General features: G+C 23.8%; 3 protein-coding genes across 3 annotated transcripts; 1 reads left to right on the top strand and 2 right to left on the bottom strand.

Annotated features, from left to right (window-relative positions):
* The first annotated feature begins 8,898 nt into the window (after positions 1 to 8,898).
* Positions 8,899 to 10,438, top strand: LOC128955899 (transmembrane protease serine 2-like). Its single transcript, XM_054301581.1, has 4 exons — positions 8,899 to 8,945; positions 9,478 to 9,546; positions 9,646 to 10,090; positions 10,182 to 10,438. The coding sequence occupies exons 1-4, from the start codon at positions 8,905 to 8,907 to the stop codon at positions 10,434 to 10,436; spliced, it is 810 nt and encodes a 269-aa protein (XP_054157556.1). The 5' UTR covers positions 8,899 to 8,904; the 3' UTR covers positions 10,437 to 10,438.
* A 588-nt stretch (positions 10,439 to 11,026) lies between these two features.
* On the bottom strand, positions 11,027 to 12,058 carry LOC128957208 (3',5'-cyclic-nucleotide phosphodiesterase regA-like). The gene is made up of 2 exons (XM_054302942.1): positions 11,898 to 12,058; positions 11,027 to 11,635 (listed from the first exon to the last, which is right to left on the bottom strand). Exons 1-2 carry the CDS (start codon positions 12,054 to 12,056, stop codon positions 11,027 to 11,029), a joined length of 768 nt encoding a protein of 255 aa, XP_054158917.1. The 5' UTR covers positions 12,057 to 12,058.
* Positions 12,059 to 12,774: 716 nt separating this feature from the next.
* On the bottom strand, positions 12,775 to 15,696 carry LOC128955792 (uncharacterized). Its single transcript, XM_054301471.1, has 3 exons — positions 14,991 to 15,696; positions 13,508 to 14,122; positions 12,775 to 13,447 (listed from the first exon to the last, which is right to left on the bottom strand). Exons 1-3 carry the CDS (start codon positions 15,619 to 15,621, stop codon positions 12,783 to 12,785), a joined length of 1,911 nt encoding a protein of 636 aa, XP_054157446.1. The 5' UTR covers positions 15,622 to 15,696; the 3' UTR covers positions 12,775 to 12,782.
* Positions 15,697 to 24,146: the final 8,450 nt, after the last annotated feature.

The following is a 24,146-nucleotide window of genomic DNA, read 5'->3' as shown; positions in this document are numbered from 1 at the left end:
TATATGTTACTAAACAGCATATATAATATTAAATATATTGTATCAATAAATATATTTTTTTAAATATACACAATTTTCTTACTAAATATCTAATTTTAAAAAATATGAATAATTAACTTATATATTAATTGTAAAAAATATTAAATGTATTTAAATTACACTAAATTATAAATATAATGTAATATAATTTAAACAAAAAAAAATATATTATTAAATATTAAACAACTAATTGAATAATAAATTTCAATAATTATTTAAAAAAAAAGTTTTACATATAAATTATTTATAATTATAATACTAATTATTTTTATTTAAAAAAACAAATTAATTACCTAAAAATACAAATTAATTATTTAAAATAACAAATATGATATTTAAAATAACAAATTTATTATTTAAAATAACAAATTTATTATTTAAAATAACAAATTTATTATTTAAAAAAACAAATTTAAAAAAATAACTATAAATCTACATGGTACCATTTTTAATAACATCAATAATCCAGTCAATCCTATAGGACACACGTTGCCAATACATAGTAGCATTCATACTCGGGTGCATACATAGCGGGTCAGTCCTATTAATTTCGTCACCTCTACGATAGTTATCCCATTCAAAATGAGTGGTTACACCGATGAGCACTGCCCTACTACCAACATACTGAACCAGTGGACCACCGGAGTCACCCTTTTTATATTTTATTCATACAATAATAAGCACACAGACAAACAAAAAATAAAATCTAATAACAATAGATTATATATATATGTCCTAACCATACACATAGCGGTACCATTTTGGACACTCGGATACAGTTTAGCCGAAACCAGTTGCCATAGTGTACGATTACGTGAATCAACCGGTAGTAAACGTACGTAACCAATTGGCCAGCCATCCATCGGCAGTGTACCGTTATCATCCTGGAAACCCCAGCCGGCCATCATTGCCAGTTCGGGAACGGTATTAACAATCATACGTTCCGGTAGACAAATCTGGTTGATCCATTTGCGTCCATCACTACCATTGTTGTTGATTAGCGGCCGATCTACACGTAACAGTGCCAAATCGCCGGCATTTATTTCTGAATTATCCGGTACTTCATAAACGGGATTCAAGTGTATAGCCGTTACACTATATATTTTGTCCGGGTCCTGGTCAACCATTTCATTGAACGACATATAGCCTATACGGGCTTGGACTGTATGCGGACATACATATTGATTTGAGTCGCATCTAATTAATTAAATTTAAATAATAAAAAATTAAATTTTAAATAACACAAATTTAAATAACAAAAAATTAAATTTAAATGACAAAAAATATTAAATTTAAATAACAAAAATCCTAAATTTTAAATAACAAAAACTATTAAATTTAAATAACAAAAAATATTAAATTTAAATAACAAAAAACTAAATTTTAACTAACAAAAAATTAAACTTTAAATAACAAAAAATTAAATCTTAAATAACAAAAAATACACAATTTTTTGTATCAATAATCAAAAAATAATAACTATTATTTTGTTTTCAATGATAATACAGTAATAATAATAATAATAAACAGTTTGATTATTTAATTTATTTTTTTAATTGTTTAATAAAATTATCTAGCTAAAAATTTTTGATTTTTTTTCTAACCTGACAACATGAGCTGCTGTTAGTATCCAATAGTTATTAATAATTGAACCGGATCCAGCACCATTGGTTAATCTATAGTATAATTATTATTATTATTATAATTATTATATTACTATAAATTTATTTATTAAAAAAACATACATTTATAGATAAATATAATTTTGTATTTAATAGTAAATATTTTTTTATATATATATATAAAATACATACTTTTTAGACACTTTGTCTATACGATTAACAAACAATTGTACCATAAAGTTCATCTCACCCCTGAGCCCTGGCCTACCATTCCTTATACGATTGTCGCCGTATTTGTCGGCAAATGTTTTATGAAATCTGAAACACTGGTCATTATTATTCATTTGTGGCGATTCACGGGTTATACCGCACTCCGGGTCATCGCTAACACCGGGATAGACACCGATACGCGAGTGTTGTTGAACAGTGTATACATTGGTTATCATAAATAATAATAATAATAACACAAGTATTTTAATCATAATTTTTATTATTTCATTAAATCTGTAATAATATTTTTTTAATAATACATTTATATATTTATATAGGAAATTAAAATATATTGTAATTTATATAAATATATATATTAAGGATTAATTTTATTATAAATATGATATGCAATTATATTTAAGATATAGATATATTCAATCAACAACAAAAAATCATGTAAATGAAATCATATTTTACTTAAATTACATTTTAATTAAATATAAGATAATTTTAAATTAAATTATAAGTATATTAAATTATAAACTACATTTAAAGTAATTTAGTAAAAAAAATAATTTCAATTTTATATATTATTATTACTATTACTATAATATCATACATGAAAGTTAATTTCAATTTCAAATATAAATTCTTTTACAAATATCTAATATTTTTATTACAATATCTAATATATTTTTATTACAATATCTATTTTAATTTCATAAACTGTAAACTAATAATTATCATATTAATAAATATTATATATAAATATATATATATATGTACTGTATGTATATATATATATACATAAGTATAAATAAAAAGTTATTTTCAAATATAAAAAACATTACTTAAAAAATAGAAAATAAAATTAATTAACTGAGAATTTTAATTAACAAAAAATATTAATTTTAATTAATTTCTACCTAATTTAATTAATTAAATAATTTTTACAAAATTTAACTTTATATATTAAACTTAGCAATTACATTTTATATTTACCAAAATTATATTTTATTATAAAAAAAATTTCATAAATTAATAATAAGCAACAAAAAAAAACAGAAATATTTTTATAACTAATAGTTTTATACTACTTCACTAAATATATAAATAAATAAAAAATAAAAGTATATTTAATAGTGTTATATATATATATAGTATAAATAAAAAACAAAATAAAATCTACTTGGTACTATTTCTAATAACATCAATAATCCAATCAATTTTATATGAAACACGTTGCCAATAGATTGACGCATCCATACTATTGTACATACAGTTGTCATCCTGTCTATCCGGTCGAAAGTCATCCCATTCAAAATGACTGGCCACACCAATTAGGACTGCCCTACCACCGACATACTGTACCAATGGACCACCAGAGTCACCCTTTATTTTTTAGTTGTTGTTGTTGTTGTTGAGTATAAACATTCATTTACAACAACAACAAATATTGTGAAAATTATTATAAAAACAAAAGTTAGAATAATATTGTATATAAAAAATAATAATATTGTATAAAAATAATATTATTGTATAAAAAATTATAATATTATATAAAAAATAATAATATTGTATATAAAAATAATATTTTAAATAATATATATATATATATATAAATATATATATATAAATAATACCTAATAATATTTACCTGACATAGAGAGGTAGCATTTTGGATACTGGGATATAGTTTAGCTATAATAAGCTGTCGGAGGGTCTGATTTTTCGGATCACTGGCCAACATACGTACATAACCTATAGGCTTCATAGACCAGGGAAACGTACTGTTGTTGTCGATGACACCCCAGCCGGCAACCATTGCCAGTTCGGGACGGGTATTGACTATATGGCGCTCGGGCAGACAAATCTTGTTGATCCGATTGCGCCGCTGGGTATCTGGATTATCGTAGACCAGTGGCCGATCGACACGTAACAGTGCCATATCGGCTGTTTGTAGCAGTGAATAGTCGGTTGTATAATCGGGCGGTATATGTATTTCGGTGGCATTATAAAATCTATCGGTATCATTGTAAAATGAGTTGAATATATCAGTATATGATTGATAGCCAACACGTGCTTGAATTTTATGCGGACAAACATTTTCAGTTGAGTTGCAACTAATTAGACAAAAATGAATTATTTTTTTTTTTAAAACAAAAAAAAAAACAAATGTAATCAAAAAAAAATAAATAAATATTATATAATTATTTTTTTTTTACTAATCAAATACAATAATTTAATTTAATACATGATTATGTTGTTCATCATAATGATGTTGATATTATAATAAATTTATTTAATTTGAAAAATTAAGCAAACAAACAAACAAATAAATTAATTATACTATTAATTGACAAAGTTTTTATTTTAAAAAAAATAAATAAATAAAATTAACTAGCTAAATATCTAGCACTTACTAGACTACATGAGCCGATGTTAATATCCAATAGTCGTTTATAATAGCACCGGAACCCAAACCGAAACCTCCTTTTTCTCTTAATAATAATAATATAGTATTAGAAAAATATAGCTTTAATATATGCTTTAATTTTGTTTATTATATATATATATATATATATCAAATTAAATTATATAAATCATATTAGTAGTCATAATAGTTTTTTGTTGTTGAGTGTGTGTACTCAGTGGGGGAGGAGTAAAATACTAGAAGGATTATTGGAATTTCCACTAAATTACCCCACCCAATACCCCCCCAGATTTTTTGAGAAATTTGTAAATTTTACCCCAACCCTGATATATATATATATATATATATATCAAATAAATTCCCAATAAATGCCCAACAAATTACTAATAAATTCCAAATAAATTCCCACTAAATTTTCAATAAATTGCCACAATAAATTATCACCCCTCACTCTGATTATAACAATCCTAATATTATATATATATATATATATATATTGTAATTTATAATAAATATTAAATCAAATAACTAACTCATTAGATAGCTTGTCGACATGCTTAACCAATACTGATACCAAATAGTTCATATCATCCCTGCGCCCGGGCCTACCATTCCTGATACGACTACTACTACTGACACCAGTAAATGTGTTGTCGGAAAATGATTTATGAAATCTGAAACACTGGTCGTCCATTTCGGGCGATTCACCGGTTATACCGCATTTCGGGTCATCGCTAACACCGGGATAGACACCGATACGGGTGTGTTGTTGAACAGTGTATACACTGTTAATCAAACATAATAATAATAATAATACTAATAATACAATTAATTTAATATTATTATTAATCATTATTAATAATAATAATTAATATTAATAATCGATATTAATATAGGAAACTAAAATATATATTATATAATTTGTATAATTAATATAACTATATTATATATAAAAAAATAAATAATTTTCACTGATTTTTTATATGTTATTGTATAATATATTTAAATTATTTTAAAAAAAATATTAAATATGATAACTTATATCATATTAAATGCAATTACATTTTATTATAATATTTCACACACAAAAAAAATATTATGAAAGTTATTTAGCAATCATATTAAATGAAAAATTGTTTTTTACTTAAATTACATTTAGATTAAATTTAAAATAAATTAAAATAAAAATATTTTTAAAAAATAATATATATATACGATATCTTTTAAAAGTAATAATAGATTTTTTTTAGTTTTTTTAGTTTAATATTATTTTATTATTAATCTAATATGACATATAACTAAATTTTAATTAAATAATTGAGTATTAATTATATAGTATTTAAAATAATTTAGTAAAAAAATTAATTAAAATTTTTTATATACTATTAGTATTATATACAATACAAAAAAGTTAATTTCAATTAAAAAATATTAACACTTATTAATAAATTGTATATAATATCAACTTTTTTTTGGTACAATTATAATTGAATAAAAAAATTTTGATAAATTAAAATTAATACTAAATTAATAATTTAAAAAAATATTTGATAAAAATAAAAAAAAGTCAAGCATTTATATTATATTTCATTTTATTATATTTTAATATAAAAAAATTTTAATAAAGTAATACTATTAAAACTTATTTAATAATTAAGCAAAAAAAAGAAATATTTTTAATAACTAATAGTTTTACTAAAAATATAATTATAATATATATATAAATTAAAATTATATTTAATAGTGTTATATATAGTATAAATAAAAAACAAATAAAATCTACTGGGTACTATTTCTAATAACATCAATAATCCAATCAATTTTATATGAAACACGTTGCCAATAGATTGACGCATCCATACTATTGTACATACAGTTGTCATCCTGTCTATCCGGTCGAAAGTCATCCCATTCAAAATGACTGGCCACACCAATTAGGACTGCCCTACCACCGACATACTGTACCAATGGACCACCAGAGTCACCCTTTATTTTTTAGTTGTTGTTGTTGTTGTTGAGTATAAACATTCATTTACAACATAATATATATATATATATACCTATCATACCTTACATAGAGCGGTACCATTTTTGATACTGGGATACAGTTTAGCCCTAACAACCTGACTGAGCGTACGATTAGTTCGATCCGACGCCAGCAAACGTACGTAGCCTAGTGGCCAACCAGCAATCGGTAGAGTACCAGAATTGTCGATTACACCCCAACCGGCCATCAGTGCCAATTCGGGACTAGTGTTTACAATCATGGGCTCCGGTAGACAAATCTTATTGATCAGGCGTTCCTCATCATCATCATAGACTAGTGGACGATCTACACGTAACAGTGCCATATCGCCGGGATTCAGTAGCGTATAGTTAATAGTAAAATCGGGATGTCTATGTATAGCTGTTACCGTATAAATTCTACCAATATTATCGGTGTCGGGTTGGGGACGTGGGTTGACTATCTCATCAAATGACTGATAACCTACACGTGCTGTTACTATGGGTGGACATTCAAATAGATTTGTGTTGCATCTATTAAACAAATAAATATATATATATATATCAATTAAAAAAAAAATATTTTTTTTGCTAAAAAATATTTAGTATTTCTAATAGTTAATAATTATTATATATATATATATATATATATATTAAAAAATTAATTAATTAATTATAAAAGTTAATAATAATTAACTAGCTAAATTTTTTTTTACATAACTAGATGAGCAGCTGTCAATATCCAATAGGTGTTTATGACTGAACCGGTACCCATTGTTGTTGTTGATCTTGCGATTGAGTTATAGTTAATAATTGAATTATTTTATTAATATTAATTTTATAGATAAAAAATTGTATTATATTTACAATAATATACTGTATATTTTATTAAATATATTGTATTATTAAATAATATATTTACAGTTGAGTATAATAATGAAAATACAATATAAATATAATATTGTATATACAGTGATATATTTTATTTTAATTTTTTTTTAAAAATCATATATAAAGTACATACCTTATAGAGTTTTTGTAAACCAATTTTACATATAATTGTACCAAAAAGTTCATCTCACCCCTGAGCCCTGGTCTACCGTTTCTAATACGACTGTCACCGGATGATGATGTGTCGGCAAATCTATTGTGAAATCTGAAACATTGGCCATTCAATTGGGGCGATTCACGGGTTATACCGCACTCGTGGTCATCGCTAACACCGGGATAGATACCTATGCGTGCGTGTATAGAGTAAACACTTGATGTCAAAAGTAATAATAATAATAATAATACAGAAATTTTAATATTCATTATAATTATATTACAAATATATAATATATTTAAAATACAATTTATAATTAAATATATATATAAAATTATATCATTTAATAAATTATATAGGTGTGGTTATTTATTTTTATTTTTTGATTAAATTTTAAAATACTTTTATTGTACAGTATATTAGTTAATATTAAATTTATTTAGTAAAATTAATGAAAATAAAAATTTTGTATCAATTATTTTTATAATAAATAAAATGTTCTTAAATTACATTTTAATGAAATATCTATTATTATACTATAAATAACTAATATTTTCTGCTACTAATATTTTAAGTAATTATTAATTTTATTCAAAAAAAATCTCAATTTTATTAATAATTTAGTCTAAATTTTATTTAATACAAATTTTTATAGTAATAATTTTTTTTTATATAAATTATAATATTATACAAAATAGTGCACATAAAACTGTACATTTTAGTAGGTATATAAAAGTATATAAAATAGTAGATCAAAATAGTATACAATAACAAATAATCATAATTTTATATAATTATAACTTATATAAAACTGCATATATATAAAAACATAATTTTCAAATTACAATAATATTGTATTAAAAGCAACTAATTGTACTTGTTTATAAAGTATAACTAAATATATATATATATAATTTTTTGTAATATATAATTTACAAAATATGCATATATATAAATTATATTAATAAATTTTTATTACAAAAAAATATCATTAAAAAATTAATTTGATACATGCATAGTTTATTAATGTAATTCAATAATAGCAATAATAACATAATAGTTTAGAAATGTTTTAAACTTTTAAAATTTTATCTAATATTTATTATTTTTTTTTTAAATTCTCCATGTTTGATTATTATGTTGAAAATTTATCAATATTATTTATCAATATCTACTACAGTGACAATAATTTGGTAAAATATTTAAAACTATTAAGCTATAAAAAAATAATTCAGATACTTATAAATATTTAACATTAAATAATCTATGAATTATTAGGAGTACTACTACTACTACTATATTTAATTAACAACAAAATTAACTATAAATTATAATAATTAATTCTCAGCACTTGTTTGTTATCACTGGCTACCGGTGCCGGCAATGATGTATACCACGTACAGGTGGGTCAGTACACAGGTATTAGCGATTTGGATGAATGCGGCAAAAGTCGCGAATCGCAACTAATGTCCGACCAGTGTTTCCGATTTCATCGCTGGCCACAAATGAATGGCCAGTTGGCCAGTGGCCGGTTCGCTAGGCCAGGCGATATGAACTTTTTGGCATTGTTGTATATTAACAATGGTACCGAGTAAGTGTATATTTGTATACATTGTTGCAGTATATATTTATTTATAATTTGTATAAATATTTATATAAATATTTATTTTTTTATTATTAATTATAAATTAGTTTTAATTTAACAATTAAATTATAAACAATTATTATTATTATTATTATATTTTTATGTATTGATATTAATTATTTTGTTTTATATTATTATTATGTTTTAATAATTATTTATATTAATATTATTATTATTATATTTACAGATTTAGCAATAGGTTAACAGTATATAATTACTATAATATAAGTTATTATACTATTACTTATTAGTATTAGCATAATAAATTTATATACTATAATAATTATATACTGTATAATTTATATTTTTAAATTTCTTATAAATAATTGAGAAAAAAAAATATTATAAACAAAAAATATGATGAAACAAAAAAAATAGCACTTTATGATTTTTGTGCACTAGTATGTATGGGTGTGTGTGTGTGTGTGGGTGAGTGGGTGTATATAATTAAATTTATATATATATATCTAATTAATAGATATCTATCGCATTGTTCGGCAATCATACTCAATAGGGAATGGCTATTGACGGCAGCCCATTGTATTTAGTAAATAATTTTTTTTGTATAGTACCTGTATCATTTTTATTTTTGTGACAATTATTAATTAATTTTTTTTAATATACACTGTGCCACCTACTGTATAAGCTGCCCATCTAATGAAACTGGTTGTCCACTTAACCTATGGATACTGGCCGGCCTGACCGAAGGTCTGGTCTATGTTGATAATAATTGGGATAGTATAGCCAAATATCCAGTGATCGGACAATACCCGCATCCCGATGCCGACTGGGCGGCCAACAGTAGTCGCAACGATCTGGCACTGTTACGTGTCAGTCCGTGGATGCCGATTGGCGGCCAACTAATCAATTCGGTATGTCTGCCAAAGTCGGGTATTCTGAATACTAGGCCCGAGTACGCCATGATGTCCGGCTGGGGTTTTATCGATCGTCAGGGCTCGGACTCGGACTGGGCACACGGTATTGCCTATACCCGGATAAAACCAGCCGATCCGGACGTTGACGCCGCCGACGATAGACTACTAATTATGTCATACATTGATCCCATTGGCACCGGTGGCTATGTTTGCGCTGTTAGTTTGTTGTTTGTTTTTATATCACTTATTTAGTTGACTGTATATTCAAAATCATAATTTTTTACTGAACTAAAAAAACTGAGAACAGGGAGATTCAGGCGGTCCACTTGTCCAGTACGTGAATGGCCGGGCAGTCCTAATTGGAGTACACGCCGGATCAGCTGATCCGCCCGATTATCACGGTGATTGTGCATCAAATACTACCGAAGCCCATATGGGTTGGACACGTATATCAATGTATATGGACTGGTTGGTAGATGTCATACATAATAGCACCGGTGATGGTGGTGGTGGTGGTGGTGGTGATGATGTTAATAATGATGATAAATCAAAATTATTATGAGTGAAACCAACCCTGTTTTTATTGGGGGGGGGGGGGGTCCAAAACCTTAAATATATATTTATTTATTTTTATTAATATTTATTAGTTTTAATTTAACGATTAAATTATTAACAATTATTATTATTATTATATATTTTTTTATGTATTGGTATTAAATTATTTTGTTTTATATTATTAATATTTATTTTTTAATTATTTATATTAATATTATTATAATTACAGGTTTAGCAATAGGTTACAGTATATAATTACGAAATAATAATTATTTATTGAATAATTTATATTTTTAAATTTTTTTTATAAATAATTGAGAAAAAAATATTATAAACAAAAAAATAAATTATAATATTTCATAAAATTACTATATTTTATCTAAAAAAAACAAAAAATTACAATTGATTTTATTTGTACCCACAAAAAAAATAATAATAATTAAATATATATACAAACTAATTTTATATTTGTAATTTTTATTTTCAGTATAAAATTGAGCTAAAAATAATTTTATTTTTTGTTGATTTAAAAATAAAATAAAAAGTTTTAAATTACAGTACAGTTTAGTTTCAATAAATTAATTTTACAATTAATAGTTACTCATCATTATTACTAACTGATTGATGATAACTTTGTTCAACAATCACTACATTATGTTTATTATTATTATTTTTTTTATTATCCTTGGCTCTGGTATTCCGGTGCTTAGTAGTAGTGGTAGTAGTAGTAGTAGTATTGACCACCCGTTTCCCATTAGCTAAACTTTTAGTTGAATATATAACTTTAGGCAGTCCTCTACCCGTTTGTTTAATGACAATAGTTTTGCTAATATTATTATTATTATTTACATTATCTGTGCGCACCTGTAGCTTAAACTTGCCGTCCACTCCTCCCGCCTCTCCGCTTCCTTTCCGGATAACAACAACTGACTGTTTGCTGCTATCATCGTTACCATCATCTTCTTCAGTAGAGTTTGTTGGCAGCCATTTTGACGGCCACTTTGATGACATCAATTGAAATTTCTGGCGAAACTTATCGATAGTTTCGACTAAACTGTTGTTGTCGTCGTCTTTATCTACAACATCCCTTTCCTTACCATCCCTTTCCTTATCATCCCTTTTCTTATGGACACCAATTGTATGTGTCGTCATAGTTGTATCGGTCGAGACTACAGTAGTTTCAGTTGTTTTTGTATCAAAATCTATCTGATATTAGAAACAAATTTTTTTTTAAATTTTATTATATGAAAAACTAAATAAATAAAATTATATTCATAATAATAATAATAATTTTATGTATTGAATAAAATAATAATAATAATAAACTATTATTAAATGTTGATCATTGTTGTTGTCATTATTAGCACCGGTAGGTTTGCTATCAATTTTTTTATATTACCGTCATCATCACCATTATCAATATTATCATTTTAACCATGGTTAAAACAATTTTTTTTTATTTATATACCTCAAATGCCATATCAATGTGATCCAGTATATCTGATTGGACAGTAGTAGTAGTAGTTTTTTTACTTTTTTTCAGGGCGTATCCCATAATATTAAATGTAACTAGTACAATTAATATATTAATTATGATAATGTTAACTAAAGATAAAACGGTAGCCATATTATAGTAATTTATATTTTTTTCAATGTTTTGATATATGATATATATTATTAAATATTAATTAATTAATGCAACAAATTAATTAATTAATTTTTAAGATATCTTAATATTATATTAATATAAAATATATAAACACATTATAAATAGAAATTTGAAAAATATCACTTTATTTTCATCATATATACTGTATATATATATTTATTTAAATCTAAAAAAATTATTTTTTAATAATAGCGTTAAAAATAATTAACAATATTTTTTGTTGTTGTCATATAAATTAAATACAAATATATATATATCAAGTATATATAAATCAATTATACAGTTTGCTTGTTGTGTCAATCGTAAGTTAAAAGAGAGAGAGAAAAATAAAATAAATAATACTTATTAAATAAATAATTATAATTTTTTTTAAAAAAAAACATCATTAAAAAACTTTAAATATATATATTTAAAAAAAAAATTATTACTAAATTGTCAATTAAAAAAAACAAACAAATATTGAGACACAAAAATGACTATCAATTTCTAATACAATTAATATTAATAATAATAATAATAATAATAATAATAATAATAATAATAATAATAATAATAATAATACAGTAGTTGTTAGTTGATTGTCGATTGTATTATAATTTTGTTGATTATTTAGAAGAAAAAAAATTATTATTAATAATAATAAAATAAATAAATATTTTTTTTCAACAACAAAAAATCTAAAAATCAAATCAACGATGAAATCACTTTCATATAGACTTGTCTGACCAGACCGGCGTTGGCCGACATCATACCTAATAGCGACGATTTGAACGACGATATGACTGGTATTAGAGGAACTGACGATACACTGGCCGCCGCCGCTGCCGTTGCCGACGGTACCGATATGGCCGCATGAAACAAATATTCGTGAAGCATCATGGCGGCCATGGCCAGCGGTACCAGTACGACAACAATGGTGGTCAACAGCGCCATCAACAGTATCAGTGCCGACATTGCAATCACAATAATCATCTGCAAAGTAGTCGGCGTTAGGGCAGCGTTTCGTACACGACTACCGCGTCCATTGTCCAGCCGTACGGCCAGATTACGTGGTCGGCCTTTGACAGCCGACTCTAGATTCTGGACCAGTTTGGCATTCATGTCGACAGTGCCCAGTGTCAGCGACAGCTGCCGTTCCGGGTTTTCCGTACAAACATCGATAGCTTTGACAATCAATTTTTCGGTAATCTGCGAGACATCGGTCAACACCAGTGACGATAGGCTGGGCGACTGGACTATCTGTTTCAATGATAGTTCACTGATCGTAAAAAACCATTGGAGGTGTAGGTGCCGTAGCGATGATAACTTGGACAACGATGCTATACCGGTATCACTGATTAGGCCATTGCCTTAAAATAATTAAGAAAATAATTACTAATTGTTATAGTTTTGTGTATGAAATACTATACCTGTAATCGTTAGCTCCTCGAGCTTCGGGCACAGTGTAGACAACCGGTCCAATGATTTGTCGCTCAGCCGTAGGTCCCATTCGTAGTCGCCAGTAATGGCCAATTGCCGTAAATCCCGTGAATTGCGCAACATTGCCGCAAATTGGCGCTCGTCGACGGCCGATATCATCTCATAGCAGCGGATCTGCTCCAAGACAAGTGTCCTGAGCTCCAGGTGGCCAATATCGGACAGATAGTCCACAGGACGTTCATCATCCATATAGTAGTGTAGTTCCAGATGATCGATACGGGTCATCAGTTTTAGCTGATCAAGCGGTCCGAGCATACCGAAAATGGACAGTCGTTTCAAGTGTTTACCGTTACCGTTGACTATATGGCCGAGCAGGCTGTCCAGTTTTTCACCGCTCGATAAATCGCCGCACACTAGACTCTCGATTCGGCTACCAATTTGCCGAATACAGGCGGCCAGCCGAGGATTGTCGCCAATATCAAGATGTTTGAGTTGATTGCTGGCATCGATAACTTTTGTCAGATCTTCAGTGGCCAGTTGGCACTGTCGGAGGGTCAGTGATGTTAGATTATGGAAGGCCTGAGTCAATAGGTGCCAGCCGTAGCCTAAATAATATAATGTGAATATTAATATATATATATATAAACTAAATTAAAATTAAATATATTATTTAATTTATATATATATATATAATAAAATAAATAAAAAATATATAAAAACGCATAATAAAGCAAATTATTATTAATGATTATTAACTAATGATTATAACTAACTGTTTATTGTATTAATAAATTAACATTTTTTTCATAGATTAGTTTAGATATTGATTATTATTATTATTTTTTTTAGTATAAAAAAATGTGAAAATAAAGCATTAAAATAATTAAAAAAAAAAACTATCAAAACAAAATCGATATCAAATTATTAGTAATCAATATATATATATATATATATATATATTTATCAATTAAATCAAAAATATTCTCTACAATTATAGCAATAATAATAATAAAAAATATTTTTTTAATTAATTAAACTAAATATTATTTATTAAATACAGTCGTTAACTATACGATCGGTAATTTTAATTTTATAAAAATATCTATAACTTAATTAAAAGTTTATATTTGATCATGGTGACTTTAAATATTTTACTACATATTACTCTATAATATAGAGTCTATATAAAGTATAATATAAACATTTACGTAAAACATTTGATTTTAATATTATTATTATTATTATTAACATTGATAAAAATCTATAAATATCTAATAAAATATATAATAATCATAATAGAAATGTATAGTTAAAATTAAAAACTTTTTCGTTAGTGTTTATTAAATTTTAATAATTTATTACTTTTTTTATAATTAAAAAAAATAATAATAATTATCAGTAAAACTTAGTTTTTCAAAAAAAAAAAATTAATAAATAAAATATAATAAATAATATTTAAAATTTATAACTTACCGGACAGTCGATTAAAAATTAAATGATCGTTATTATCGTCAATGATTAGTCTATTATTATTATCACTATTATTATTATTAGTAGTAGTAGTAATACAATAACATGGTGGGTCATTGGCCGGTCTAGTATAGTCCACATACCGGTGCTGACACAGTAAACAGTTGCTTCTGTCGCCTAGACTGTCGATAATACGTATATTACCACTACTACTACTACTACCATTGTCTTGGATCAGGCAGCTGGCAGTGCCCAGACTGGTAAACATTAAAATATCGGACAGTTGGCTAATATTGGAAATGGTTAGTTCGGTAATGTTGTGAAACTTGTTGAACATAAAACTGAACAACAGATAGTCTATACGTGGTTTGCTTATGGATACATGTATACGGCTATGGATACGGCTGCCGGTGCCGCTACCGGTGCTGCTGCTGTGATGATGGTTATGTTGTTCACTGTTATCGGCGGCTATGATAATCATGTTCAGCGACTGTTGGCCGTTAAACAGTCTGTCGACAGCCCATTGCCATCGATGGCATACCAGCCGACAGCTAAGTTTGTCCCGTATGGACAGGTAGTCGACGATTTGTAGCAAACAGTCTGTATCTACCAACGATTCAATATTTTTGTCCATTGGACGGGCATTTACTGGTATGTACTGTACTAATTGATACTTAACAGTGTCGGGGGGGTACTATCTGTTAAAAATTTTTTTTTTTTATATATAAAAAAATCAATTATTAATATTTATACAGCACTTGATTAACAACAAAATAATAATAACTTATAATTTTAATTTATTTATTCAATAACAACACAACAAAAAAATAACAATTAGTATACAAAATAAATAAATATATATATATTAATAAAAATATGGGAATTTTACACAAGTATTTTATTTCATTATTATTAGTAATTTATATATATATATATATATATTATATATATATTGTATATTAAAAACTACTAAAGTTTTTTAATGTTTATAAAACATAAATACTTTATGGAGAAACTATTTATAATGTAAATGTGATTCAAAATAAATAAACTAATAATAATAATAATACTATACCTCCAAAAAAAAATCAATGATTTTTGTTTCACTTTAAATAATATATTCAATTAATTTAGTCAAATTGTTAATATAGTGTATTAACAATAATAATAATAATAATAATAACAATACTAAAGTGTATATATTTTAAATGTTTAACAAAATAATACACAAACAAAAAAATCTTTTTTAGCTAAAAAAAACAAGTGTATAGAATAGTAGTTTTTATTAAAAAACTTTTTATATATATTATTTTTTTTGAGACTAAAACAAGTGTTTTTCAAATAAAATAAAATAACTATATAAAAGTGCTTACGTGAGAAAATGTGACTTGCAACATTTTCCCAAAAATATATATTACACTAAGTTTAACTTTCAAATATAATTTTTAAGATATATATATATATATATATACAGTATATGATACCTAACTTTTCACTGGTATTACTATGGCATATGACTAGACATTAAGGCGGGTAATATTGAGTTAGTTAGTGAGTGTGTGTGTGTGTGTGTGTGAGAGAGAGAGAGAGAGAGAGTAAGTGTTTATATCTGTATAGGTATGGGTTTAGGTATGTATGTGTATGTGTATGTGTATGTATGTGTATGTATGTGTATGTATGTGTATGTATGTGTATATATGTGTATGTGTATGTGTATGTGTATGTGTATGTGTATGTGTATGTGTATGTGTATGTGTATGTGTATGTGTATGTGTATGTGTATGTGTATGTGTATGTGTATGTATGCGTATGTGAGTGTATGTATGCATATGTGTGTGTCTGTTTGTATATATATATATATGACACGTGTGACACTGTGTATGTATGTGTGTGTGAAAGAGAGAGAAAGAGAGAGAGAGAGAGAGAGAGAGAGAGAGAGAGAGAGAGAGAGAGAGAGAGAGAGAGAGTATAGTATAGTATAGATAAAGATAGAGATCAATACTAAATAAAATGAATTCTTTGTATTTTCTATTATATATAAATGAATACATTATATAACAACAAATAAATTTATTTAATATGATTTAAATTTTCAAAAAAAAATATTTTAATTATTTTTTCGAAACAAAAATCTTATATTTAAATAATATTTTTGTTTTTTTAAGAATCTGTTTACGATTTTTTTTGTCAAAGAAAATAATAATAATAATAATAATTAAAACTGTTTATCAGGTTATTTGTTAAACTATAGCTATTGATATATTGATATTTATATTATTAATATACAGTATAAACCATAAAACTTTTACTACTTAAAAATACTATTTACAGTAAATGCTAATATATTTTGTAAACAACATTAACAATAAGATATATCTCATAAAATATTTATTAAAAAAAAAATTTCAATGTCACTATAATAATAATTGTTACCTCAAAAAAAATTAATAATAATAATACTAATACTAAAATAATAATTGTAAATAAAGTAAATTAAATATGTATTAGCTATAGTAGTTATATACACACACACATATATATATATACTGTATATATATATATATGTATAGCTTAAATGAAAGTTGTTTAATAGTTAAATAATTATTAATAGATTTGTTAATTTTTTTATATACTAGTATATAGTACTTCATAAATATAATAAATATATATAAAAACAAATGTGTGATTTAAAAATTAAAATAAAAGATAATTTTTGATAACAAAAAAAACTATACAAAAAAAACTTCTACAATATTTTTAATAAATGTATTACAATTTTTTTTTATAAAAAAAATATTGTATTAATCTTTCAAAAAATCTAATGAAACTTGAAATCCTTGATTTAATTATCGCAATCATTATTATAATAATTATTTATGTTTTATATTGAATGCACTCAAAATCATTTTTTTAAAATATATATTTTTTTTAAAAATAAAAATTGTTGTTTTTTATATAGTTACTAATTATATAAATGCATTTAATAGTAAAAATAATTTTTATATGAAAATAATCGAAAGAAAAAATTTTGTTTGCAAATAATATTTTTTTAAAAAAAAATTAATTTATTATATTATAATTAGAAGTTTTATTAGATAAATAAAATTATAAAATAATAATAATAATAAAATTGTTACTGTATTTACTACTTAAAAAAATATCTGATCCTGATAAAAATCAATAATTTTTTTTTATTTAATTTTGAAAATATAAATATTTATTCAATTAAAACAATAATAATAAAAAAAATTATTATCAATTTAGTAATTAATCATCATAAAAATATTGTTTGTGAAAATAATTGAAAATTTTGTATTGCATTTAAATTGCATAAAATTTATTTAAAATGTTTGCAATTTTTTTTATGTATAAACACAATAAAAATATTACATATATATTATGCAATTATAATGAGACTGAAATTTTTATTTAACAAAAAAATTATTATTATAAAAGTTACTAATAAAATATCATAATTTTTTGTTTAAAAAAAATTTTTTTTTGATTGATAATTAATTATTAGTAATTAGATATTTATTTATCATAATTTTTACTAATACTAAAACAAAATTTTTTTTTATTATTTAAACTACAATTTAATATAGTAATAAAATATTGTTCATTGGAAGTAATATATAAGTTATAATACTAATAAATATTATTATCATTGTCTAGTAATAATAATAATATTTTTTTTCCATATCAATTAGCATATCATATGATAAATCTATAACTATTACAACAACAAAATTTTCAAATAGTTTGACAATGATAACAACAGTTTTTATAAGTTATTACAAAAATTCAATAATAATAAATAATATTTTTTTTGAAAAAAAAATAATATATTAGACAAACATGAAATTAACAAAATAGTTGTTTTTTTTAATTTATATAATATTAGGCAACAATTTTGTGTATGTGGGACTATACTATATTTTTTTTGGTTTAAAAAAACAATAATTTATCATAGTACATTTCTAGTATAATTAATTAATTAATTAATTATTATTATTACATATTTTATTAATTAGTCAATTAGTACTGTCCAATTAAATAATTTTAAATATTATACTGGTATTAGATATGATAAAATATAGTTAAAATATGTAATTCATATTATATATATATATATATATATAAATTATAAATCGTATGATTATTATATATTGCGATTAATAAAAAAAAAATATTTACCTTATAAGTAAATCAATTGTTTTCAATAGGGGGGTGGGGTGGCTATCAATGATGAAACATTTTACAAATTATTTATATATATACACACACAAACACACACATTACTATTGTATTAATCATATCACTGTTAATCTATAACATAATTTAACAATAACAACAAATCAAAATGTATAAACTCATTTAATATTGTATATATAATTTTAATAATAACATTTATTAAATTTATTTTTGATATATGTTTGTGTGTGTGTGTTGTTATAGTAGTAGTAGTAGTAGTAGTAGTAGTGTCAGTAATAATTGTGTTTAAACTGATGGAAAATAAACAAAGAGTGTATGATTTCGGAGAAATGTTTGGAGAGAGAGAGAGAGAGTTAACATAGTGAGGATAGGGAGGGTTATGGTTAGGGATATATACTGGTCAAGGATTTTAGATGCAATCCCCAGCAAAAATGTGTGTTTGTATCTAATAATAGGTACACTACGAGTGTGTGTGTGTGAGTCTCTATGTATGTATGTGTGTGTGTGTGTGTATGTATATATATATATATGTATATATATGTGTGTGTGTGTATGTATGTATGTATGTATGTGTGTTTGTATGTATGTATGTATGTGTGTGTATGTGTGTGTATGTGTGTGTATGTATGTGTGAGTGTATGTGTGTGTATGTATATATATATATATGTGTGTGTATGTGTGGTATAATTTATTAAAAATATGATACTATGTTGTATTTGAAGGCCATATACTGTATATATATTAGTGAATAACTCGTTTATAATATATTTAATATCTATTTATTTATTATATATATATATATATATATCTCTTTCTTATGTATAGAAACTCATAGATGCATATCAATTGAAATGATTCACTATTTATCTAAAATGTAAAGTAATTTTTTTAGTAGTTTTTTATATATATATCTATTTTTGTGAAATCGTTTTTTTTTGTTGCAAAAATATATTGTATAATAATAATAATAATAATTATTATTATTATTATTATTATATTCAAGATTATTAGATATGCATTAAGTAGTTTTAAGGCACTAAAATTAAAAAAATAATAAATAAATTACTATTTAACTAAAAAACAAATATATTAATAAAAAATTTAAATTAATTATATAAAAATTTTTAGTATATAAGCAATATATTAATCAAATTTGACTGAAATTATTTAATTATTTTTTTTAAAAAATAATAACAAAAAATCTTAATAATCATAACAAAAAAATTTAATAATAATAATAATAATCAATAACATTATTTTTTCTGATTATTGCAAACATTTTACAAATAATTAAATGTAAAAAAATTAGTATTAATAAATACAGCTATGTAATAATTATGTTATTTTATAAATTTATAATATAATTATTGCAAAATTATTATTTCATCATTCACATAATTATTAGTTTTTTATAATTAGTTTTTTTYAAAAAAATAAGTTCAATCCATACAAATTATTATTTATAAATATTTAATTAAATTTAAAACACTATATATATATACAGTATTAATACTATATTACAAAATATTTTTGTATTTTTTAAAATAAATCAATTTCAACATATGTTAATTATTAATCAATTTCAAATATATATATTAAATATTAATTTTTTGTTTAATAAAAAAACATTGAAATGTCATTTAGAGTATAGTAGAAACTTACATAAATTTATATATATATTTATAATTTATATAAAATTTTATATAATGTATAATATATTACTAAAATAATTTTTTTAAAGAAATATTTTTAGTTAATTAAATTTTTTATTTCTAATATAAAAAATAAATAAAAATTGATCACGTACAACTTACCTATTAAATAAATATTTATATATTTAGAGTAATGTGATATAAAATAATTTTTAAATCTTAATTAAATAATACAGAATAATATCAAAAAATATTAATCAATTTGAGAATAAGTTTTTATATAACAATATTAATACATTTGTAAAAAAAAATTAAATAATACATTGACTTGAAAACATTATTAATTTCAAATAAATAAACTTAATGGGAATTTTGCTTAAATGCTATTTATTTATTTTTTTTAATAAAAAATATGAATATTTCATAAAATATATATCACAATTTGCTAATAACATAATGATAATTAAACACAATTGAAATTAAATTAAATATATACTATATATAAATATATATTTTTCAAAAATAACTATTTAGTCTATTAACATGGAAAAAATTATCATATTTAACAAAATTAATTATAATATTTTTTTATAAAAAAAAATATTTAAATAAGTGACACGAGTTTATAATGTATTTTATCATTATTTTTAAACTTTTTTTCCTTATATTAAGTACCAAATAATAATATTAAAAAAACAATACAAACTAATAATAATAATAATAATAGCAGGTGTGCACATTTATTATTAATAATATTTTATATATATAAAAAAAAATTTTTTTTAAAGTTAAATACAATGTGATTTTGCAATACAACTGACATTAATAATAATAATAATAATAATAATAAAATTTCTCAATTTTTAAAACTACAATTTGTGAAACATAATTAACATATATAATCATTTATATATATACTGTAGTACTATGTATTATATATATATACTGTATATAAATAAATAATAAGTTTTTTACTTACACTTTAAGGAAAGTTCCCAAACAAAATATTATTTGTAATTTTTTGTAATTTTGTAATTTTAATTTTATTGTTATAAATAATTGTTTTTTATTTATTTTCTGTGGGATTAGGTATTAATTTAGGTGAGTGGGTGCGCCAATAAAATATACGTATATATATATATATATATATATATATGTGTGTGTGTGTGTTATTATGATGCATTTTAATTAGCAATAATTTTTTAAAAATAATAATAATATAAACAATATACAGTACTTCATAATAATTTTATTGCAAATTTATTTGTAATTATTATATTTTAAAATAAATATATTATTGTCAATAATTATAATAAATATTTTATTTCTATAATAATGTCAACTTTTAATAAATTTTAAGCGCAATCTTTAGTTAATTTAGTTATTTTTTTTATTGAAAGTTAAATAAAATAAATTTTAATATAAGTCATAAATAATAATAGATTTAATAAAATATAATATTTAAAAAATAAAAATAAAAATCAATTATAAATAAAAAAAACAAATTATACATACATTTTTATGTATTTTATGGTGTAATAAATAATGATATTATTATTTTTTTACAAAAAATTATCACAATATTAAATATTAATCACTTCATTAAATAAAAATTTTCATCAATAAATTAAATGCTAAAACAATTTAAGTTTTAAGTACATTATAGCTGTATGTATATATATATATATATATGTGTGTGTGTGTGTATGTATATGTGTGTGTATGTATGTGTGTGTATGTATGTGTGTGTGTATGTATGTATGTATGTATGTATGTATGTATGTATGTATGTGTGTGTATGTATGTATGTATGTGTGTGTGTATGTGTGTGTGTGTGTAAAACTTAAAGAGAGATTACATAATTATTTAATAAATAAATTTTAATTATGTAATAAATATCAGATAATTATATTTGTTTATAATACTATCATAATATATGTTTGTGTGTGTGTGTGTGTGCGAAACAAAACTAAAAAACTAACTGTCCTTATAATAGTTATTGTTGTCATCATCACTAGTAGTAGTAGTAGTAGTTGTAGTAGTAATCAATGTTATTGACATTTGCATAAATGTTGGTATTATTGTCGGTATAATTGATAATAGTATTGTTGTCACTGCCGATGACATCAAAACTATTGTCACATTTTTAACTAAACCAGTAATAAGTTTATGCAACAAATACAATGCAATTGTGAACAGTATGGCAGTGAAACTGGCTATGAATGTTACCAACGATAGGCACAGGTAGGCTATTATGTAGGAAAAGTTGTTGTTAGTGTTGTTGTTGTTGTTTTTGTTACCTATAGTTTCATTGGTATTATTATTATTACTATTGTTTTGATAGCTGCCGTCGTCACCAGCGATAGCTGATCTATGTTTGATAATTAGATCCAGGTTTCTGACACCACTGGGCACTGGTATATCATTAACAGATACTTTTGTATTACTGAACTCCAGTTTTAGATAACGATTCGGATTATCTATTAATTCAAATGCAAAAAAAATGTGATAAAATAAATGTTAAGATTAAGATTTACCGGAAAAAAACATATTATATAATATATACTAATATATTAAAAAACTACTAACTCTTAAACAAATCAAACAAACTATCGATAAACTGTCGGTTTATTTCAAAACAGTCGTCAACACAACAATGTCTAAGTGTTGGACAGTTAGCCAATAAATTGCCAACAAATTCAGTACCATTGAAACCGGGAAAACCTGCTATCGACAAATACTGGAGCTCCAGTTTCGATAGTTCCCGTAGTCCCTGAGCGGTAAAGAAATAACTGCCCGGACCTATAGTCAGATGACTGAGCCGTTTATTATTATTATTATTACCGGTAGTATTATTATTGGCATTACTGGCGACCAGTTTTCTGAACAATGTGTTATCAAAAATCGAGTCGCACCAGACATCGCAAGTGACGGCCAATCGGGTCAGTGCCGGACATCCCTGTGCTATAGACAGTAACTGACCGGATGTCATAGTAGATGAGCCATCGTTTGAATTAATCTGTAATTATAGTATTGATATTGTATTTAAAAAAATTATTATTATTTAGTTGTTTTCTATGATACTTCAAACACACACACACACACACACACACACACACACACACACACACACACACATACACACACACATACACACACATATACACACATATACACACATACATACACACACATACATACACACACATACATACACACACATACACACACATACACATACATACATACACACACATACATACACACACATACACACACATACACACACATA

Source organism: Oppia nitens, unplaced genomic scaffold (assembly GCF_028296485.1).
Source record: "Oppia nitens isolate AA-2021 unplaced genomic scaffold, nextdenovo-longstitch-racon4-pilon3 scaffold12_pilon_pilon_pilon, whole genome shotgun sequence".
In the NCBI taxonomy this organism is placed as follows: Eukaryota; Metazoa; Arthropoda; class Arachnida; order Sarcoptiformes; family Oppiidae; genus Oppia; species Oppia nitens.
The sequence above is the reverse complement of the archived record's forward strand: the minus strand, read 5'-3'. Positions and strand labels throughout refer to the sequence as shown.